This window comes from Ovis aries, chromosome 2 (assembly GCF_016772045.2).
Source record: "Ovis aries strain OAR_USU_Benz2616 breed Rambouillet chromosome 2, ARS-UI_Ramb_v3.0, whole genome shotgun sequence".
Taxonomy (NCBI): domain Eukaryota; kingdom Metazoa; phylum Chordata; class Mammalia; order Artiodactyla; family Bovidae; genus Ovis; species Ovis aries.
The window spans coordinates 103,494,446-103,517,290 of NC_056055.1; the positions used below are offsets into that span (position 1 = coordinate 103,494,446).

Consider the following 22,845-nt stretch of genomic DNA (forward strand, 5'->3'; position numbering starts at 1 on the left):
TGTCTGACTATTTTTGGCCAGCATTTCTGTGAGATTTCTCCATGTGATTGCATACAGCAGTAGCTTACCCTTTTTCTACTTGGTATAGTAGTCTATAAAGAATCCGCCTGCCACTGCAGGAGATGTGAGTTCAGTTCCTGGGTCAGGAAAATCCTCTGGAGAAGGAAATGGTAGGCCACTCCAGTGCTCTTGCCTGGGAAATCCCATGGACAGAGAAGCCTAACGGGCTACAGTCCATGGGATCACAGAGTCGGACACGACTGAGTGACTAAGCAACAGCAACAAGTAACAGGCTATAGTAGTGTATAGCAGAACACACAGACACCACAGTTTGTGCATTTTCCTGTTATTGGGTATTTGAGTTTTTTTAAACTAGGGTCTATGATAGAAAATTCTCAAAAAAGCCTTCCTATATGTATTTTTGAACACATTCTTTTGGGTATGTACACATTTCTGTGAGAATGAATTGCTGGATCATATATGTTCAGCTTTAGTAGATTCTAGTAAATTTAGTAAATAGATCTTTTTAGTAGATCTAGTAAATCTAGTGATTTGGTAGATAAACTCAGTTCTTTCCCAAAGGGGCCCTGATATGTTACCCTTCCATCAGCTATATGAAAGTGTCCTATACGCTATTCCCTGCCAATGCTTGGAGTTGATGGCTTTTTGTTTGGCTGGTTTTGGTTTTCTGTTGTTTGTCTTTGGCTGTTACAGAGCATTAGTTTAAAATTCTGCCCAGGATTTTATTATATGCTGCTAAGTCGCTTCAGTCATGTCCGACTCTGTGCGATCCCATAGACGGCAGCCCACCAGGCTCCCCCGTCCCTGGGATTCTCCAGGCAAGAACACTGGAGTGAGTTGCCATTTCCTTCTTCAGTTCATGAAAGTGAAAAGTGAAAGTGAAGTCCCTCAGTCATGTCTGACTCTTAACGACCTCGTAGACTACAGCCTACCAGGCTCCTCCGTCCATGGGATTTTCTAGGCAAGAGTGCTGGAGTGGGCTGCCATTGCCTTCTCCGTTTATTATATGAATATACCGTAATTCAGTGTCCATTTGTGGGCTCTCGCCCCGTTCCCTTGCTACAGCACAACCAGAGCTTGAACAGCTCTAATGTCTAGTCGGGGCTGTGGTTTGTTCTGTGTGTGATCTGTTTGAAGAAGATGTACTACTGTAGGTACCAGCACCAATATATTCTTTGATTTTTTCTTAACAGATTTTCCTCATATTCCCTCTGTTTATGAGTAGTATGATGCCAGTGTAAGAATCCATGTAAAATAGTTTCATTTTGTTGACATGAAAATTAGTTTTGATTTCATGGTGGTAAATGGTTGTTCTTTTCACTCTTGTTAAAAAGTCACGTTAAAAAAAAAAAAATAGTGTAATTCCTGAAACCAGACTTTCAGTGAAAGCACTGGTGAACACAGCAAATTTAATTATACTGAATAATTTGCATTCTCGTAGAAAAGTCATACAGTGATAGCTACCAGCACCTGCATGACATAGATCTTCAACCCATTGGAAAACTGCTGTGAGAATGATCTGAGAACATAATCCCTTTGTTTTTGGAAAATTCTGAATTTCATCCTTTGAAAATGAAAGATGTTTCCAATCAGAGAACCATGCTTCAGCCCAATCTTAGCAAAACTCCTCTCCCCCATTTACTCTAATTTTCTTTTAATATGGAGTTTTGCAAGTACAGAGCTCTACTCTAGGGACTTCCTTCTAATGAGATCGGTGTGATCACTAGACCTCCTGTTGCTTCTCATGTTGGGCGTGTGATTACTTCATGATAACCACTCTTCCTATTGTGCAGTATAACTTTAAACAGGTGTTTTCACAGGTGGTATTCAGTACTATCCAGTTACCATAAGTAGTTCCTTGTGAGAGTTTAGATACTGTTGTTAACCCTCTATGGTCGCTGAATGGTCTTTTGGAAAGTGCCTTATGGGCATGTAAGACTGTTTTATATTTCCTATTATTCTTCACTTTTGTCAGTTGTATGTTGAATTATTCATTTTTGGAATAGCTATAATGACCAGAAGAAGCATGTTTTTCTCATCCTAGTAAGTTTTAGACGTGCTTTTTTACTTTCACGGGGAGGTGTTTCACATTTATTATTAATTGCTGTCAAGAACTTTTTAGTGATAGCTGAAAACTGCTGCTTTATATTCTGTTCAGTGTTCTAGATAAGTCTGTTAAAGGAACATCTTTACCTCTTGGGATTTTTTAAGAGGTGCTGTTGTACATAGCTGTAAATCTTCCAGCTGTTAGTTATCTGTACTAACAAGCCTGAAAATAAATCAACAAGCAAGCTAGCCTAAATGAGTTAACATAATCCAGAAACCTTATTGAGGAGAGTATTTTCAATCACCTCTCCTTTCTCAGCCCCTAAATATTTTTATCAGTATCAATAATGTGTTGTCTTGGTTTTTTTCCTTCTAAATATCTGGTAAAAGTTCTAATGTCTAAATCAAGATTGGGGTGGAGGTGGTGACAGTGGTTGAAGGAGCACAGATTGAATCAACTTCTGACTTTATCTCATATTTGGGACCTGGTTTAGAAATGAATTTAGAAAGCATTTTGAACTCTTGGTAAATAAAATGCTTTGACCTCTAATAGATCACTTCTGAATCTATCCTTGCAGTCAGCTTTTACTAAGAAGCCCAATATTAAAAGCCTTGCTCAAGTTGCAGCCTCCTTGTAGAGTAGGAGAGTGAAGTACCCAGTAACCTAGTGCCAGCAGACCCCTCGTAACTTCCCTGTCGTTGCAGCACCCACAGCAGCTGTTGCTCTTTCTCCACAGGTATCAGCCAGAGCCGGATCTCTCACTGGTTATTGCAGCAGGGGTCAGACCTGAGTGAACAGAAGAAAAGAGCATTTTACCGATGGTATCAGCTTGAAAAGACAAACCCTGGTAAAAAAAACTTTTCCTTTTTTTAATTGCCTTTGAAACAGGACAAGTATAATTAATTATTTTATTGAATCCGTGTGCTGAATTGTCTTCCCAAAGGTAGTTTCATACGCTGCTGTTGCTCCTTTATGCCAGAGAACTCTCTTTAACTGTAAGACCTAAGCCCTGATTATTATACCAGTTTTTAGTTTAGTGTTCAGCATTATCTAGTCATCTTCACTGCTTCCTCCAAGGTGCCCCTCTGTTTCCAGGTTATATGACATTTCTAACCATAATTGGAAAGAATGGTCATGATTCTCAGTGGTCTGTTTCCCCCCACCTCACCCCACCCCCGTCAACTACAGGTACATACAATATTTCATACCTAGTTTTATGTGTGTTTGTAAATCTTGTTTTAGTTAGTAATATAAATTTAATATTTTTATTTTGTTCACAGTATACCATATCCAATGGTTTCTGTTAATAATGTTCTGTTTCTAATTGTGGATAATGAATGTGTCTTTGGACTTTAGAGGGAGCTGCCCTGTTGACTTTGGGGCTTCGAATAGAATGAAATCTTAAGGGAAAAGATCACAGAAACCTTTGTGTCAGAAGTTACCAGAATATGCAAGCCCTGTTGCAGGATGCTTTTAACAGGTGGTATATAAAGTAAAATCTGACGTTTCTGACAGACTGTTTCAGTCTACACATCACAAAGACTGGTCACAGTGAGGCCAGTCTCAAGCTTAACCTTGTGACCGAGCTTCTTCTGTAACACTATCGCATTAAAGCCTTTGCTTACAGACTAAATTATCAATCCAAATATTGTGTACTGAAGACTCTTAGCTAATAATAGCATTGGCTCTGAGGTGGAAGTAGTGTTATGGAGACATGTTTGTGTGTGTGTGTCTGTGGTAAAGTTTGTTTTTCTAAGATCACTTTTCATTTGAAAGGCTTGGGCAGACAAAAGAGAACAGCATACTCTCCCCAATGAATTTTTTTAAACTAACCAGCCCCCCATTTTCTATACTGAAATGTTACAGACATACAAAAAAGTTGAAAACTAGCACACTTAACACGTGTTTACCCTCCTCTTAGATACAGTGATTGTTCACAATTTGTTGTGTTTGTGTTAAACCTATAAAATAAATAAAATAAATGTATGGTTATATACAAACACACTTTCTCTCTCTTTAGCATTAAAGAAAAAAAAGAAAAAGTGAAAGTGAAGTCGCTCAGTCGTGTCCGACTCTTTGCGACCCCATGGACTATAGCCTACCAGCTCCTCTGTCCGTAGGGTCTTTAGCATTTGTCTGCTTAAAAAAGGATAATAATACTTAACCACAGCCCCTACTATCACATCTAAGAAAATTAATTATAATTCCTTAATATCAGCTAATATCCAGTCCATATTCACATTTCTTTAGTTGTTGAAAGAATGTTTTTTGTAGCTTTTTTGAAATTAATTTTTAATTGGTGTGTAGTTGACTTACAATATTGTGTGAAGTTTCAAGTGTATAGCAAAGTAATTCAATTATATATGTTTCAGATTATTTTCCATTACAGGTTATTATAAGATACCGACTGTAGTTCCCTGTGCTGTACAGTAAAACCTTATTGCTTATATATTTTATGTATAGTAGCTTGTATGTGTTAATCCCATACCCTTGATTTATTAGCTTTTTTTAAAATTAAATGTTATTTAGGCTGACAAATTAGAATTTGTTCTGTCTCTTTAGACTCTTAAATCTAGTCACTTAAAATTTTTCTTTCATGGCATTAATTTTTTAAACCATTTAATCTTACAAAGCATCCTACATTCTGGGCTTTTCTTTTCCCTCTTAGTGTGAACTAACTTGTTTTTCTGTAGCCTGTGTATTTCACCTAAACTGAAAGTTAGGATTGGAAGCTTGGTTAGATTCAGCTTAAATTTGTTTGACAAGAGTAATTCATAGATTTGTTTAAGGAGGACATTTACTGATGGCCTTAATTAACTTTGAAGCACATGAGGATAAAATGAATATGTGATAAAATAGGTATAGTAAAATATTAGGGGGTATAAGTACAGATATTCACTATAAACTTCTTTCATCATTGCTGTATGTTTGAAAATTTTCACAATAAAACATTAGGGCAAATGCTTTGTAGGTAATTTTATCTCATGTTACCACATGTCAAGAGGCATGTAAAAGTCAGTTTGTACCACTACTCATTTGCAAAGTTTGATTATTTGTTAAATTGGTGGCCACTGGATCCTGTTTTTGCAGGTTGTAAATAATCTCTCAGGCATTATTTTGACACTGGATAAATAGCTTTTTCTGTAACAACCATTTTGCCAATGGTCTTAGCATCCATTGATGATGCTCACCTGAATCAGTTATTCTGATGGAGGAGTGTAAAATGGTAATGATGTAATCTAGCACTCCTCCACTATTTATTAGCTGGCAGTTTTTCTGTAAAGAGGAACTTTCATCTTTAGATATTTTTCTAACGATATCTAGATATGCAGGCAAACCTCTCAAAATAATGACTTTGTTATTGCTGCCATTAGTTACACATTCTAAAACAGCACAGTTTAGAAAAAAATATAATGCAAATGATGTATGTAATTTTAAATTGTCTAATAGCCACATCTGAGAAATAAGAAATTGCTAGAATTAATTTTGATAATATATTTATGTTTGTGTTATCATTTCAACATTTAATCAACACTTGAAAAGGTTACTGAGATCTCTCTCCCCCCTTCTGTACTTCCTTTTTCTTTCTTTCCTTTTTCCCTTTCTCTCTTTCTCTTTATTTTTCTTTGAAATCCAGTGTGTATTTTACACTTGAAGCACCTGCCATACTTCACGTGCTCAGTAGTCAGGTGTGGCTAGTGGCTACCATATAGGACAGTGCAAACTAAAGATTCATGTTGAGGCCACACTTCAATCTGAGCTCTAAACAGTCTTCCCAAAGAGCTGACTTCTTCCATGATCCACAGCAAATCAGAAGGAGAGGAACAAAAACATGGCGCTTGATCTGTTGAATACAGCAGCTTACACTATGATAGCAAGGGTTAGGCAAGGTGAAAAAGGAACTGTGTCCAGGGGTTTCATAAAACTGGTCATATGCTAGCAGTTGGCTACCAGGGGGAATATCAGAGGGATTGTTCATGTTCCAGAATATATATAGCAGAGCAGTGAAGAATTTGGAGGACAAACACTCGTCAACTGTGTCAGGCAATCCTCCGTAAGAGAAGGGATTTTTGTCTCTCTGGTTTGGCACTTAGATCAGTGTTTGATATATAATCTAATCATGGCTCATAAAGGTAAATTCCCACACTGGATTTCAGGACTGGGCTTTAGTCTCAGACAGGAACGTGGATACCAGGAAAAGGAATTCCCTAGAAACAGGAAAGCAGCATTGTCATCATGTCAGCATTGTTGTAGCTGATCAAGACAGCACTGTCAATTGTGGAATTCTACTATTGGAACTCGGTTTCAACAGGAAAAATGGGAAAGGGCTAAGAGCACTCATCCGAATGTTGATTAGCAGGTGTTTTTTTAAGGATATAGAGTTTCCCTTTAAGAATGCTGCTGCTACTGCTGCTAAGTCGCTTCAGTCGTGTCTGACTCTTCACGACCCCATGGACTGCAGCCTACCAGGCTGCCCTGTCCCTGGGATTCTACAGGCAAGAACACTGGAGTGGGTTGCCATTGCCTTCTCCACCCTTTAAGAGTAAGTTCCTCTACTTATATGCATTTGCTGTTCAGTGAAGTTACGTTACCCACTGTCCCCTTTTTAAAGGCTTCCTGGTTTTCATTTGAGAATCAGATCCATTCTAGTGGCTTCCCCAGTGGCTCAGAGAGTAAAGAATCGGCCTGCATTGCAGGAGACCTGAGTTCAATTCCTTGGTTGAAAAGATCCCCTGGAGAAGGAAATGGCAACCCACTCCTGTATTCTTGCCTGGAAAATCCCATGGACAGAGGAGCCTGGCGAGCTACAGTCCATGGGGTTGCAAAGAGTTGGACACGACTAAGCGACTAACACAAAGATCCATTCTAGTTCTGAGTTCTAACTTTCTAGTCTTTTCTGTAGGATGTAATTTAAAGTTAGCTGAAGAAAAGAGGGTAAGTTAGTGATTATCAGTTGGTCATTTTCATTACATCAACAGTAATTAGATATTACCAGTTGGAATTTAATTTTTTAAAGGTTTTCTTTGTACTCTCACCTTGATTAAAAGAACTAATATGGTACAGAATTTTTTCTAGATGAATTCACTTTTATTGACCTTAAAATAACCTTTGGTTTTAGCTAAAGAATTATATTCTTGTTTCATAGACACTTTGGAACTATTAGCCAAAATTACATTAGCATCTAAGAATAGCTTATCCTCTGTTTAGTCAGTAGTTGCCTATAATACATCAGAATCTTCTTTGCAAGTCATTGCAGAGGTGATTAGAATCCACTAAATGTATCTCAGTCGAGAAGTGGTTAAATAAATGATGATATGTTTGTATAATGGAATACTGTGGAGGCTATGTAGCTATTTTTTAAAGGTGACTTTACAGGAATTGAATTTATGTGTGGTAATATCAAATTTGTAAGTGAGTAATGTAGGCTACTAATGATATAGTATATTTCTATTTATATAGGGAGATATATACACGTAAGTATGTAGTTCCATAAACATGGAACTTCTCTGGGAAGGTATATTAGGAATTGATAAGAAAGGCTCTGTGGAGGGGAACTGAAAGAAGAGGAGGCCAGGAATGGCAGGGAGGTTAGTTATGTAACTTTTTTGTGTCTTTCTAAATTTTGTACCATGTACTTGTGTTGTATATTCCAAAAACATATTGAGAAGAGAGGGAGGGAGAGAGGCAAAAAAAAAAAAGAAAATTATCTGTTTATAGCTTCAAGATATAAAAAACTGAAGAACCCAGGTTCATATAGTTCATACCTATTTTGAGAGGCAGTTAGTTAGAAAATACAATGTCAGTGATTTTTCTTGATCATTTATTTCATATTTTTTCTCTGTCCAGGACAGATAGCTTATCAGAAGAAATGTAAATGGTATTATCCCTTTGTATATATTCTGAGAAAAAATGAAAAATTAAGGAAAATCACACAGTGAAAAAGTGCCCCTTTTCCCCCCCTCTAAATTTAATCATTTAGAAAAACAACCAAGAAAAAAAAATATTTGTACATTCTGTGCCTTTATTCCTGGGCTCAGAGCATTTCTCTATACCTTATTGAAGTTCTTTCTTTTTAACCTCTTCACTCTGGATCCATTCGAATAGTTCTTTTTTTTTTTTTTAATTTTTGTAAGTCTCTGTTTTAGTGGACTCAGCAAGAAAAATAATAGAGTGGATATTTATTTTTTACTGATAATCCTACAGATATAGTGTAGTTCTCTGATAAACAGACCAATCATTAGAATTCCCAGCAGAACGCAACCCCTTCCAAGACATATGAATAAAATAGGCTGATGGAAGCCGATCAAATACATTTTATCTTGTTTCTTACGAAAACATTTACAAGAAAATGCTTATTTTTAAAGCAGTGAGTATGAAATTTAGCATGGTTGACATCAAAAGCCCCTTTATTTAATTGAATTAAGCTCAGCAGTCCTTTTGCTTGTCTAATTTAAACATTAGTACAGCAGACAGGGCTTGATGAGTTCTTCTTGGCTCGTGGCTGTGATTCTGCATATTTCTAAATTAAACAGTTAAATAAAGTTTGCCAAGAGGTTTATGCAGCAAGCACATGAAGTAAATTTGGAGATCAGAGGTAACGCCTCCTCCCTTCGCTGTTGCAGAGTTTCAGAGCCTCAGGGAGATCATGTGTGTGACAGTGGGGAAGATGAAGAATTACTTACAGAGAAGCTAATATCTGTGAATGGAGTAGTGATAATGTGCTTGTAGTCATTGTTTTATTAGCTGATTGGCAAAGGCTCACCCAAAAGTAATCCTGAGAAGCAAGAAAATAACTATATATGCAAAGACAACAGTTACCAAAATGTTAAAAATCTTATCAGCAGTTTAGGAAGAATTGTTTCTGTTTTTTTGTTTTCTCTCTCTCTTGGGTTTAGATTTGCTAGATAAATCTGCAGAATTTTGTCTTGCAAATTTTGCATATGTTTTGAGGGAAAATGCAAAATTAAGGAAAATCATACAATGAAAAAGTACCTTTCTTCCCCTCTAAATGTAAGCATTTAAAAAAAAAAAACTAAAAGTGTCAGTCTTTGTATCAGGGATGGTATATGCATTTTCTTAACAAAATTTTGTCGTAATGGGGGCCCAGATATAATGTGGAGAAAGTTTCTGAAGAGAGCACAGGTAACACACTTCCTCTAGGGAAAAAATAGCGGCTTCCTTAGCCAACACGGAGTGCCTGTGTCTTACTTCTTGTATACATTGTTCCTGCATCCCACTATCTTTGTATTTGTCTCTCAAAGTCAATAATTTTGAACCCTGTCTTGGGTTATTCATTGCTCTCCATCCATTTCAATCAAAGCAAGAGGAACAGGTTTCTAGGTCATATTTGTGTTTATTGTAATATTTCCAGCATGCTTCTTGTGCTGTTTTAAAATACTACTATACCGACAAAGGAAAAGGAGCAAGAAGAAACCCTCAAGAGTAACGGAATAATATTATGTTTCAAATTAAGTTTGTTTATAAGTTTGAAATCATTCAGTTTCTACCTTCTGTCCATAAATATCCTTGAATTCTTTTAATGTAACCAGGCCACTGCTTACTTCACTCTCTTCTCTTCCTCCTTCCCTCTCTTGCCCTTCCTTTTCCTTCCTGAGCAATTTTATTTCATCTAAGTTTCCTTTTTCTAGAAAACCTGGACAATACAGAATATTATGACGAAGCATAGTTACATTACCAATCAACCTTAATATCAAGAAAGAACAATTATTGTCACTTTGCTTATTCCTTCCATCTCATTATTTGGTTAAGATTCTTTGTTTTCTTTGTGCCCATTTATCACTCTAAGAAAGCATGCCACAGTTACAGATATGGCCTGCTAGTTGCAACTCACTGACCTATTTCTTGTCCTCCACCCACTGAAGCCCTGAAGTTCTGTATCCTTTTACCAGAGCAGACCTTGGATGGGGTCCTGCTGCCTCAGCCCGATCATTTCTACTTCTGTCTTAATCAGCCATAGTAACAAGTTTGGCTCTGTTTGGGACTGTAGAATCGAGGCTGTAGGATAAAGTTTGTATATTCTGACTTAGACTCCAGAGCCCTCATTATACTGTAAATCCTGCTTACATTCAGAAGAATACCAAAACAAGGATTCTGAAACTCTCTAGCCCCATAATTCCCTTTTTACACCTAAACTTTGTTAATTTTGAGTTGGGCCCAGACCTAATTGCTAAGTTATTTTGGCAGAACAGAGGCCTCTTTCTTGAGCTATCTAAAGAAAGGTTTCAATTTAGAGTTCATAGTGTGTGGGCCAGGAATTTTTAAAATCAGGGATCAGCAAACTCTCCGTGTAAAGGGCAGATAGTAAATATTTTAGGCTTTGCAAGCTGTGTGGTCTCTGTCACAGCTACTCAGTTCTGCCATTAGAGTACCAAAAAAAGAGGCAATATGTAAATGACGAAGTGTGGATGTGTGCCAGTAAAACTTTTATTTAAACTATGGCAAAAGGCCAGACTGTGCCACACCTTTTAAGCTATCAGTCTATAATATCTTCTGTAGGTGACAGATTTGCCCATTTGAGGAAGAAGTCAAATATTTACATCACACATAACAGGAGATCATGTGTATATTAAGAGTGCAAACAAAAGTGAAAACTAAAAACTGTTCTGAGTAATACAAGATACACTGACCATAAAGAAGCAGATGAACAGATCTGACTGTACAAAAATTAAGATCACAGAGCACACCATAAACAAAAAGTCTAAAGACAAACTGGAAAAAGACAGTTGCAGTCTATATGACTAGCAATTGGTGTGTTATCTATACGCCAGTGAGAGGAATAACTTGAAAGAAGGACGAAAGATAAAAGTTCACAAGAGACTTTACATTAAATAATTGTCAGAAAATAGGAATAGATGCTCATTCTTACTAATAGTGAAATCTTTTTATTAGAATTTTTTTGCCTGCCAAATTTATAAATGTGAATGATTAGTAACACAATACTCAATGTGTTGGAGAAAATTGGGGATGCTTGTGATGTCTTCTATTCTATCTTATTGTGTAACAAATTACCCCACAGTTTAGCAGCTGAAAACATCAAGTATCAATTATCTCACAATTTCTGTGGATTGGGAATTCAGGAGTTACTTATGAGGTTGTAGTCAAGCTGTTAGCACAGACAGTCCCCACTAACAGTCTGCTTCTAAGGTCACTCCTGTGAGTCCCTGCAGGCTCCAGTTCTTACAGCCTGTTGGCTAGAGATGCCAGGTCCTCCATATGGACCTCACCATTGGCTTCCTGAGTATTCTTACTACATGGCCACTAGTTTCCCCCTGAGCAAGTGATCTGAGAGCCAGAACAACAACACAGACACCACAATGTATTCTGTAGTCTAGTCCCCAAAAAGTGGGATGCCACCACTTCATGACATGTTGTTGGTCGCATAAACTAATCTTGGTACGACAAGGTCAATACAAGGATGTGGGATTCCTCAGGAGCCACCTTGGAAGCTGGTTACCACACAACTGTATTGGGACTGTATGTCTGGAGCCTTCTGTCTGTCGGCTGTCCTGTCTGTCTGCATAGCTTCTGCTGTAGCTAGGGTGTCCAAATTGGCTTTTTTCCTCAAATGTCTGGTGCCTGGGTGGATTTCACAGGAGCAGCTGGGAGCAGACTGGGCCTCTTTCACTCCATATGGCTGGCTTTGGCTTCCTTAAAACAGCATGATCTCAGGTTAGTCATAGTTCTTATATGGCAGCCCACTTCCCCAAGAACCAGCATTCCAGGAAGTCTAGTCAGAAACTGCAAAGCTTATGATCTGCGCTGTGTAGTTGTTCAGTCGTGTCCAACTCTCTGCAGCCTCATGGACTGTAGCCACCAGGCTCCTCTGTCCACGGAAGATACTGGAGTCCCAGGCAAGATACTGGAGTAGATTGCCGTTTCCTACTCCAGGGGGTCTTCCCTACCTAGGGATCAAACCCGCTGTCTTTTGCATCTTCTTCATTGGTAGGAGGGTTCTTTACCACTAGCCCCACCTGGGAAGCCCTTGTGACCTAGCCTCTAGCTGTCTCCATTTTCTGTTGTCACAGCATGTCACAGGGCCTACCCAGATTCAAAGGCATGATTACCAGGAGGTGTGACCAACTGTGAAGGGCCATCCTTGGAACCTATGCAAGGAATTTGTGTTTAGGATAGATGATACTGTCTTACTGTAAAGTGGGAGCAGTGAAGGTCATATAAATTGGTCTGATTCTGGATATATTTTGAAGATAAAACTGATAGGATTTGCCTGTGGATTAATTAGGTATATATTATAGTAGGTAGGGTGAAAACAGCAGAGTCAAAGGTGAATCTGAGAGTTTTGAGCTGAGCAGTTTGAAGAATAGGGACACCATTTTCTTGGACAGAAAGACGGCAGGGCAGCAGGTTTGGAGAGGAAATGAGGATTGGTTAAAATATTGGACATTTGTATGAGACAGTGCATGTAATGATGTAGCCATTAAGGGGATATCAACAAATCTGTATGTAGTACAATAGAAACACTATCCATGATATTAATTGCAGGGTATAATAAGTAAAGTATAATTTCAGTTACGGAGAAAGAAATACATTCGTGCATGCATTATTGCAGTTCAGGTTGAGAAAAGACTAGTCTGAATTAGTAAAATATCTCAATTGTACATTTTTTCCATTGGTTTTATGAGATTCAAGAGGTGAGAAATAGTATAGCATTAACAGGTAGAATTATGGAGATCTGATTTAATTAACAGACTGAAAACATCAAATATCTCTTTCTGTTGCTATATTTGGCTTTTTTAAAAAAATGTTTGCAACAGTTGTGTGTGTTAGTCACTCAGTCATGTCTGACTGTGACCCCCTTGGGCTGTAGGCAAGAATACTGAGGTGGGTTGCCTTTTCCTTCTACAGGGGAATCTCTCCAACCCAGGGACTGAACACAGGTCTCCCACATTGCAGGCAGACTCTTCACTGACCGAGCCACCAGGGAGCAACAGTTAGGGTTACCTTAAATTCATCTCCTACCTGCATACTTTGTTTAAAGGGCTCCATTTTCTCAGCAACCCAAAGACTTTCAAATGGTAATAAGAATCTGAACGTGTAGGGTATATTGTTCAGAAAGATTAAAACTGTCAAGTAGGAATCTCAAGAAAATTTTTTCAGAAGATTGTCTAAGTTGTCACTGGGCCAAAAACCGTATATCCTTTTTCCCCTGAAGAGATAGATTTTGAGCTTTGTTGACATAAACAAAAATAAAAGACAAATGCCTAGCTGAAAAAAAAAAAGACACTTAAAATAATTAATGATGGGTTTTTTTTCCCTAAGGAAGAGTTTTTATCTCCTGAGATTTTTATTTTTGTCAAATAATTTTTTTTTTATTTTTTTTTTTTTATTTTTTTATTTTTAAATTTTAAAATCTTTAATTCTTACATGCATTCCCAAACATGAACCCCCTCCCACCTCCCTCCCCATAACGTCTTTCTGGGTCATCCCCATGCACCAGCCCCAAGCATGCTGCATCCTGCGTAGACTGGTGATTCAATTCACATGATATAGAATGTCATTCTCCCAAATCATCCCACCCTCTCCTCTCCCTCTGAGTCCAAAAGTCCGTTATACACATCTGTGTCTCTTTCCTGTCTTGCATACAGGGTCGTCATTGCCATCTTCCTAAATTCCATATATGTGTTAGTATACTGTATTGGTGTTTTCTTTCTGGCTTACTTCACTCTGTATAATCGGCTCCAGTTTCATCCATCTCATCAGAACTGATTCAAATGAATTCTTTTAACGGCTGAGTAATACTCCATTGTGTATATGTACCACAGCTTGCTTATCCATTCATCTGCTGATGGACATCTAGGTTGTTTCCATGTCCTGGCTATTATAAACAGTGCTACATGTGTCTCTTTCAATTCTGGTTTCCTCGGTGTATGCCCAGAAGTGGGATTGCTGGGTCATAAGGTAGTTCTATTTTACACTGTTTTCCATAGTGGCTGTACTAGTTTTGCATTCCCACCAACAGTGTAGGAGGATTGCATTTCTCTAATAATGAGTGATGTTGAGCATCTTTTCATGTGTTTGTTAGCCATCTGTATGTCTTCTTTGGAGAAATGTCTATTTAGTTCTTTGGCCCATTTTTTGATTGGGTCGTTTATTTTCTGGAGTTGAGCTGCAGAAGTTGCTTGTATATTTTTGAGATGAGTTGTTTGTCAGTTGCTTCATTTGCTATTATTTTTCACCTTGCTTATATTTTCCTTTGTTGTGCAGAAGCTTTTAATTTTAATTAGATCCCATTTGTTTATTTTTGCTTTTATTTCAGAATTCTGGAGGTGGATCATAGAGATCCTGCTGTGATTTATGTCTGAGAGTGTTTTGCCTATGTTCTCTCTAGGAGTTTTATAGCTGGATCTTTTAATTTTGAGTTTTATGGAAAATATAACTATCAAATGTATAGGGCCTGCAAGTTCCAGTGAAGGGGCAAAAGTCAGTTGTTGATTTCTTGATATATTTGTCATGCTGGTTTTAGTAAATTACAAGATATTTACAAAAAAGTATCTTGTTTATTTTCAGGGGCTACGCTAAGTATGAGACCAGCACCTATTCCAATAGAGGACCCGGAGTGGAGACAAACGCCTCCCCCAGTCTCAGCCACGTCTGGCACCTTCCGACTACGGCGAGGCAGTCGATTTACCTGGAGAAAGGAGTGTCTGGCTGTCATGGAAAGGTACCTGTCTCCTTTTCCTAGGAGCAGTCTCCCAAAGTAAGGAAAGAGAAACTTGGGGTAGATGTGGACCCTTCATTTCAAACAAGTAATTTGAGATCTAGATTCTCTCAAATTATTTTGAGGTAGAATAAGTGCTATATAATTGAAATACTATTCATCTTAACCGTTGAGAATTCATAGAACTGTAGTTAGCATTTATCAATGTAATTTGTGTCCTCAGTGATTTAAGAAACTTTGAAATAATTTTTTTGAGTTTAGATCTTTGTATTACACTGTAGAAAAACTCATTGAAGTCTTATTTTCATAAAAAATATTGAATAACTGTGTAGGAGGCCACTGAGGCCTAACTTTTTTTGATAAGCAGTACAGCCTAAATGAGCTTCATCCCAAAGGCTAGAAGTACATGTTTTTGACTTTGATTTCATGTCCTCTGACTCTAGCACCAATTCCTGATCCATAGTAGGTACTCAGTACTTTGTAAACTTTAATTTGACCTTAGCTTTAGTCTTCTCATTTGAAATTATGTAAGTTAATTAAATGTGGTTATGAAATGTTCTTTGGCACTAACCCGAAGAATTGATGCTTTTGAACTGTGGTGTTGGAAAAGACTCTTGAGAGTCCCTTGGACTGCAAGGAGATCCAACCAGTCCATTCTAAAGGGGATCAGTCCTGAATATTCATTGGGAGGACTGATGCTGAAGCTGAAACTCCAATACTTTGGCCACCTGATGGGAATAACTGCCTCATTGGAAAAGACCCTGATGCTGGGAAAGTGGAAGGCGGGAGGAGGACGACAGCAGAGGATGAGGTGATTGGGTGGTGTCATCGACTCAGTGGACGGGAGTCTGAGAGTAGACTCCAGGAGCTGTTGATGGACAGGGAGGCCTGGTGGGCTGCAGTCCACGGGTCTCAGAGAGCCAGACACTGAGCAACGGAACTGAACTGATGAAATGTTCAGCATATTTAAGGTGGATCCTGTAGTATAATTATCCTTTTCGTCTCCTACCTGTAAGCTACCTGTAAGTAATGTTTATAGAATCTTGGTTTGATGGACAGTTTTTGTATGCAGTAAGGTAATAGTTGTCTATTAGAAAAGTATTTATCTCCCAAGATTAAGTGGTAGAGAAAAAGAATATATTAGGCAGAGGTGAAAAGCATTGAACTTTTTCATATTGTGACTTCTCGATAATTTAAATAATAGAATGGAATTGAATGTTTAAAACTAAATTTAACTTCTAAGCATATACATACTTACATTGAGCCTGCTTCACATTTTTTTCCTGCTGTCTACTCTGGCCAATTGAATGGTATACTGAAAAGAACATTTGACTCAGAGTCAGAAGACCTGGAGCCTGATCTTGGCTTTGCCATTAACCAGCTGTGAAACTTTGTTCAGGTCACAGATTCTGAGCTTTAGCTTCCACTAAAAGGTGTTTTTCCACAGCCAGAGGTGAATTATGCAGTCTAGGACTTTTGCTATCTTTCTTCCTGCCTTTGTCTTTCAGTCACTAAGTCATGTCCAACTCTTTGTGGCCTCATGGACTGCAGCACACCAGTCTTGCCTGTCATCCACTATCTTCTGAGTTTGCCCAGGGTCGTGTCCATTGTGGCGATGATGCCATCCAACCATCTCATCCTCTGTTGCCCCCTTCTCCTCCTGCCTTCAGTCTTTCCCAGCATATTTCCAAATGAGTAGGCTCTTCATATCAGGTGGCCAAAGATTTAGGGCTTCAACATCAGTCCTTCTGATGAATATTCAGGGTTGATTTCCTTTAGGATTGACTGGTTTGATCTCCTTGCTGCCCAAGGGACTCTCAAGAGTCTTCTCCAACACCACAGTTTAAAAGCACCAATTCTTCAGTGCTCAGCCTTCTTTATGGTCCAACTCTCACATCTATACATGATTACCGGAAAAACCATAGCTTTGAAAGTAATGTCTCTGCCTTTTAATATACTGTCTAGGTTTGCCATAGTTTTTCTTCCAAGAAGCAAGCGCCTTTCAATTTCATAGCTACAGTCACCGTCCACAGTGTTTTTGGAGCCCAAGAAAATAAAGTCTCACTCTTTGTACTTTTTCCAATCTATTTGCCATGAAGTGATGGGACCAGGTGCCATGATCTTAGTTTTTTGAATGTTGAGTTTTAAGCTAGCTTTTTTGCTTTCCTCTTTCACCTTCATCGAGAGGCTCTTTAGTTCCTCTTTGCTTTCTCTCATTATAGTGGTGTCATCTACATATCTGAGGTTATTGATATTTCTCCCGGCAATCTTGATTCCAGCTTGTGAGTCATCCAGTCTGGCATGTCACATGATGTACTCTGCATATAAGTTAAATAAGCAGGGTGACAATATACAGCTTTGATGTACTCCTTTCCCAGTTTTGATCCAGTCTGTTGTTTTATGTCCGGTTCTAACTGTTGCTTCTCTTCCTGTATATTTCCCAGCTCATTAACATCACTGCCTGAAAGAGAGGGAGATTTTCATTGCTGAAGTTCAGACCGTTTTATTTTTGTGATCAAGTTGAAATTAAAAGCCTTTCTTAATGAGATGATTGGACCCAGTAGGCAAAATGAAACTATAGAGATCCACTGATGTTACATCATCTGTTCCTTTCCCGACTCTATTATAGATCAGAAAGAAGGCTTTCTGATCTATAACAATCTTTATAGGCTTGATTGGTTAAAGTGAAAGAGTGAGACTTTATTGTACTAAAGACATGACATTTACAATCTCCTCTGTTTTTCTCATTTAGAAATTTTGATCCTTCTAAAAAATTCCTTCAGAATTTATCACAGAACAGACATGCATTTAAATAATATCTAACTTGAATTATTTCCAATATTTTACATTTTCTTCTTGATAGCAAAATAGCTCTTGTATTAGTTTCCATTTGGTATAAGTACTGATTGATTTATTGATTGAGAGTTCAATTTTTTCATGAAGATGTTGCAGAAAGGGAGACTCCTTCCAAAGCCTGTAAGTGGGCTCTTATCTAATATTTGGAAATGAATTGTCTAAGGAAATACACGTGCTGACAAAGCAGGAGACTTTATTGGGAAGGGGCACCCAGGTGGCGAGCAGGAGGATAAGGGAACCCAGGAGAACAGCTCTGCCACATGGCTCATGGTCTCAGGTTTTATGGTGATGAGGTTAGTGTCTGGACTGTCTCTGGCCAGTCACTCTGACTCAGGTTCATCCCTGATGGTGCATGCATTGCTCAGTCAAGATGGATTCCAGGGAGGAGGATTCTGGGAGGTTGGTAGGACATATGTACTGGTGTTTTCTCTCTCCTTTTGACCTTTCCTGAATTCTTCCGGTTCATGATAGCTTGTTAGTTCCACTTTACCAGGACCTCCTGTTGGTAAGATAGTTCATCCAAGTGGCTGCTATCTTGCCTGGCTGGAGTGGGCAGTTTCAGTCAGTTGTCCCCTTAACAAAGAAGCCAGTATCCATTTATCACATAATGTCAGTTTGAGGAAGGATTAATTAAAAATTGCTAACATTAATAATAATGGGTGATATTGCTAATACATTTTCAGAATTGAACCTTGAAAGCTTTGCAATTCGTGTTTTCCCAAGGCAACAAGAACTGGCCACAAAATCACTGATTAAATTTCACCTAGAAAGACATTGAGCAATTATCCTATGTGAGGCTCCTGTTTAATCTTAGTTTTCACTTTTTAACCTTAATTTTAATTAGTGTGTCTTTAATCCAGGAATTAGTTATCTTTGGTTTATCTTACCTGACACAGTCAGTAAGAAAGTATGATGTAGTTTATTCCAGTAGTTTCAAAAATGCCAGAAGCCTTTGAAAGTTTTCAATAGCAGTAGTACAGAAGGTCACAGTATGATTTTCTTTCTGTGAAAATGGAGCTTTTAATTTTCTAACACAGAATATAAAATTCCCTAGCCTTAGAGCAATTCTTGATTTTTTTTCCTAGACCAAATGGATGAATAAATACACATGCAGAGACTATAAAGCCAGCAAAGTACCAGCCTTACTCAAATATTATTAGTACAAGTCAAAAAATATTTCATTCTTCACCTCATACACTAAGATAAATTTCAAATAATTCAAAAAAGTGAATCTATATAAATAATAGAAGAAAACATGAATGATTCATCCATATCCTAGAAATGGTGAACTGTTTCTTAAGATTCAAAATCCAAAAGCAATATGATTACATAACTTACAAGAAAAATTGAGAGCAGAAAAAAACCATGAACAAAGTAAAACGGGATAAAAGACTTGCTGCTTATTATTGTCCCTAAAGTATAAAGAACTTTTGAGAGAGAGAGAATACCAACAACTCTATAGAAAAATGAACTAGAGATATCAGCAGAGAAACAAATACAACTGGCTCTTACACTTTATGAAAAGATGTTTAACTCATGAAGAGAAATTAAAATTACACTGATATTAATAACTACCATTATTCTCCTATCACATTGGCAAAAATCCAACAGTTCCACAGTGTTTTCTGTTCTTTGAGCTGCAGAGAAATGGGCACTCTCATGCATTGCCTGTGGGAATGCAAAATGGAACAACTTCTATGGAGAGGAATTTGCCAGTATTAGGGAAAATTACCCATGGGTTTGCTCTTTAACTCAGCACTCCCACTTATAAAAAATTATCCCAAAGGTAAACTTCTAGAAAATTATCCCAAAGATACATGTTGGAATAATATCAAAATACTGAATTCAACCAATATGTCTGTTGGTGCACTGGGTGAATAAATTATATGGTACATACATATGTTGCCTATCCGGGCTTACATAATGAAGTGCTATGCAGCTGAAAAAAGGAGGGAATTTTTCTTTTCATAGAATGAAAACCGTAGTGTGTCCATCTGTGAAAGTGAAGTCGCTCCGTCGTGTCCGAATCTTCTAGATCCCATGGACTGTAGCCTATCAGGCTCCTCCGTTCATGGGATTTTCCAGGCAAGAGTGCTAGAGTGGATTGCTATTTCCTTCTCCAGGGGATCTTCCCGACCCAGGAATCGAACCAGGGTCTCCCGCATTGCGGGTAGACGCTTTACCGTCTGAGCCATCAGGAAAGCCCTGTGTCCATCTGTACTATTGCTATTAAGTATTTGAAAGGGTTTTTTTGCATTTTTAGAGTTATTGGAATGGATACTTCTCTATATGATAATGATATTCAGGATATAATGTTTTTGTAAAAAGGCAATATCAAATGTATATACTATGCTATCACTTATGTATTGGCTTACAATTTGTTTATGTATTCGCTTATGTTTTTAATGAAAGAATAAACCATGAAATAGATAAAATGATTTCCAATAGGAGAATAGAAAACAGATTAGATGGAATAAGGATAGAAGCTAGATTTCTCTGAATATACCTTGTTTTGACATTGTAACCATTTAAATATTTTTCTAAAACAAGATTAAATTGAAATGAGGGGGAAAGGTGATCCCTGAAAAAAAATAACTAATGAAACCAACAGACCTACTGTGTGTATAAATTGATGACTTAGACACTTAGGATATTTATCAAATAACTATACTGCACAATTTAGACTATGCTTCCTAGGTGGGATACAGCTATAAATAAAAACTGCAAAAATTTCACTGTTTTTACTAATTTTGGTAATGTTAATATTGTTATTCAGATAATCTATTTAGATACAGATGTTGATATACAAAAAAACAAGTAATCATTAATGTTATCAGGAACCAAAATTTTCATTGTAAAAGAGATTCAAACATTAAATCAAAAGAATTGTGTAGAAGACTGTAATCTCTGTATGTATGTGGATAAAAATAGCCATTTATCTAAAATTTTTTATTTAAAAAACAAACAGCCTTGTTGAAATATGATTGACCTATTTAAAGTGCACAATTCAGTGCTTTTTAGTACATTTACAGTTAGGTAACCATCAATCACCATAATCAATTTTAGAACGTTCTCTTTATCCCCCCAGAAACCCTGTACCAAACAGCTGTCACTCCTTCTCCCCCTCCCAGGCCCTTCCAAATCTATGTAACCGTTAGTCTTCTCTCTCTGTATATAGATTTGCCTGTTCTGGACATTTCCCATGAATGGAATCATATGTGTGGCCTGTGTGACTCACTTCTTTCACTTAATATAGTGTCTTCAGTGTCAGTATTTCATTCCTTTTTATTGCCAACTGATACCCTGAAGTATATGTGCTGTTGTTGTTTCAGTCACCAAGTTGTGTCCAACTCTGCAACCCTGTGGACTGCAGCACGCCAGGCTTCCCTGTCCCTCACCACATCCTGGAGCTTGCCCAAGTTCATGTCCATTGAATCAGTGATGCCATCCAACCATCTTATCCTCTGCCTATACCATATTTTATTTATTCATTTATCAGTTAATGGACATTTGGGGTTGTTTCCACTTTTTAACTATTTTGAATAATGCTGCCTTGAACATAACTTGTGTACTAGCAGAATTGCTGGTTAAATGGTAACTCTGTTCTCACCATTTTGGGGAACTGCCATATTGTTTTCCTAAAACAGAGTCACCATTTTACATTTCACCCAGCACCGTATGACGGTTCCAGTCTCTTGTCAACACTTACTATCTATCTGTTTGGTTATAGTCCTCCTAGTGTGTGTGAGGTAGAATCTCATTGTGGTTTTGATTTGTGTTTCCTTAGCTAATGATGTTGAGAATATTTTCATGTGCTTGTTGGCTATTTGCGTATTTTTGGAGAAATGTCTGTTTAGATCCTTGGCACATTTTTGAAAAATTTAATTTGTTTTGGCTGTGCCTGGTCTTAGTTGAGGCATGCAGAACCTTGAGTTGCGGCCTGCAGGATCTTAGTTCCCTGACCAGGAATCAAACCTGTGCCTCCTGCAGTGGAAGTACCAGTCTTAACCACTGAACTGCCAGGAAAGTCCTTGTGTCATCTTTTTATATCGAATTGTAAGATTTCTTTATGTATTCTACATACAAGTCCCTTATCAAATATATGGTTTGCAAATATTTTCTCCCAGTCTGTGGGTGGTCCTTTCACATACTAGATATGATGACCTTTGACCCATGGAAGTTTTTAGTTTTTTTATGAACTGCAGTTTATTTTTTTGTATGCATTGTCTTATCTAGGAAGACTGTACTAAATTAAAATCTCCAAGATTTATTCCTGTGTTATTTCCAAGAGTTTTATACCTTTAAGACCTATATGTGCCTTTGATCCATTTTGAGTTACTTTTTGTGTATGATGTGAAGTAGGGACTCAGCATCATTCTTTCACATGTGAGCCATCCAGCAGTGTTGAAAAAACTTTTCTTTTTCCACTGATAGTCTTGACATGCTCTCATGTCAGATCAATTGACTGTATATGTGAGTGTGTTTCTGAATTCTCAGTTCTATTCCATTGATCTATGTATGTCTAGTCTTACAACCTGTTTGTAACTCTTGTATTATAGTATTGATAAATTTTGCTTTCTTCTTCTACAAAATTATTTTAGCTATTCTGGGTCCCTTGCATTTCCATATGAATTTTAGGATCACCTTGTCTGTTTTTAATAAGAAGCCAGCTGTAATTTTGATTGGGAAATCCTGTAATCTTCAGTTTGAATTATAAATGGACAGGGAGGCCTGGTGTGCTGCGATTTATGGGATCACAAAGAGTCAGACAAGAGTGAGTGACTGAACTGAAGAATTAGTTATGTTTTCTCTTGAGAAAAAAAAGTGGGAAGGGGGTTTGTTACTTTTCATCTGTACCTACTCAAAAGGCTGGTAGACAGCGATCAACCTAGTAGAAATTAAGCATGCCTGGGGCCCAGTTGTGGTCTAAATACCATTAGCACTAGGAGAAATGTCTGATTCTAAGCCTGGGGCAGGAATTATAGTGATGAGACTGGACATTGTGTTAAAACAAGAAGGCTACTGCACATAAGTGAGTGATATCAAAAGAACTCAGGGGCTAACTTGAAGAGACTCCCATTGTCCAAAGAAGGGAATGGTTTGAACACTAGTAATAATAACAATTGTAATATTGAAGCTCATCAAACTGATTAAAAATCTGTTTGTAATAATGATACTAAAAAAAATCACTGATCACACCTAGAGAATTAGCGACCCAACTAAA

At 37.7% G+C, this 22,845-nt stretch overlaps 1 protein-coding gene across 17 annotated transcripts in view; it reads left to right on the forward strand.

Annotated features, from left to right (window-relative positions):
* The window catches only part of HMBOX1 (homeobox containing 1), a 208,958-nt gene that overhangs the window by 128,180 nt on the left and 57,933 nt on the right, over window positions 1-22,845 (forward strand). For all 17 annotated transcript variants that reach the window (XM_042243534.2, XM_060409573.1, XM_060409576.1 and 14 more), the window contains 2 exons: window positions 2,805-2,915; window positions 14,615-14,768. In XM_042243534.2, coding sequence (XP_042099468.1) covers window positions 2,805-2,915; window positions 14,615-14,768 — 265 coding nt within the window. The remainder of the gene's footprint in view (window positions 1-2,804; window positions 2,916-14,614; window positions 14,769-22,845) is intronic.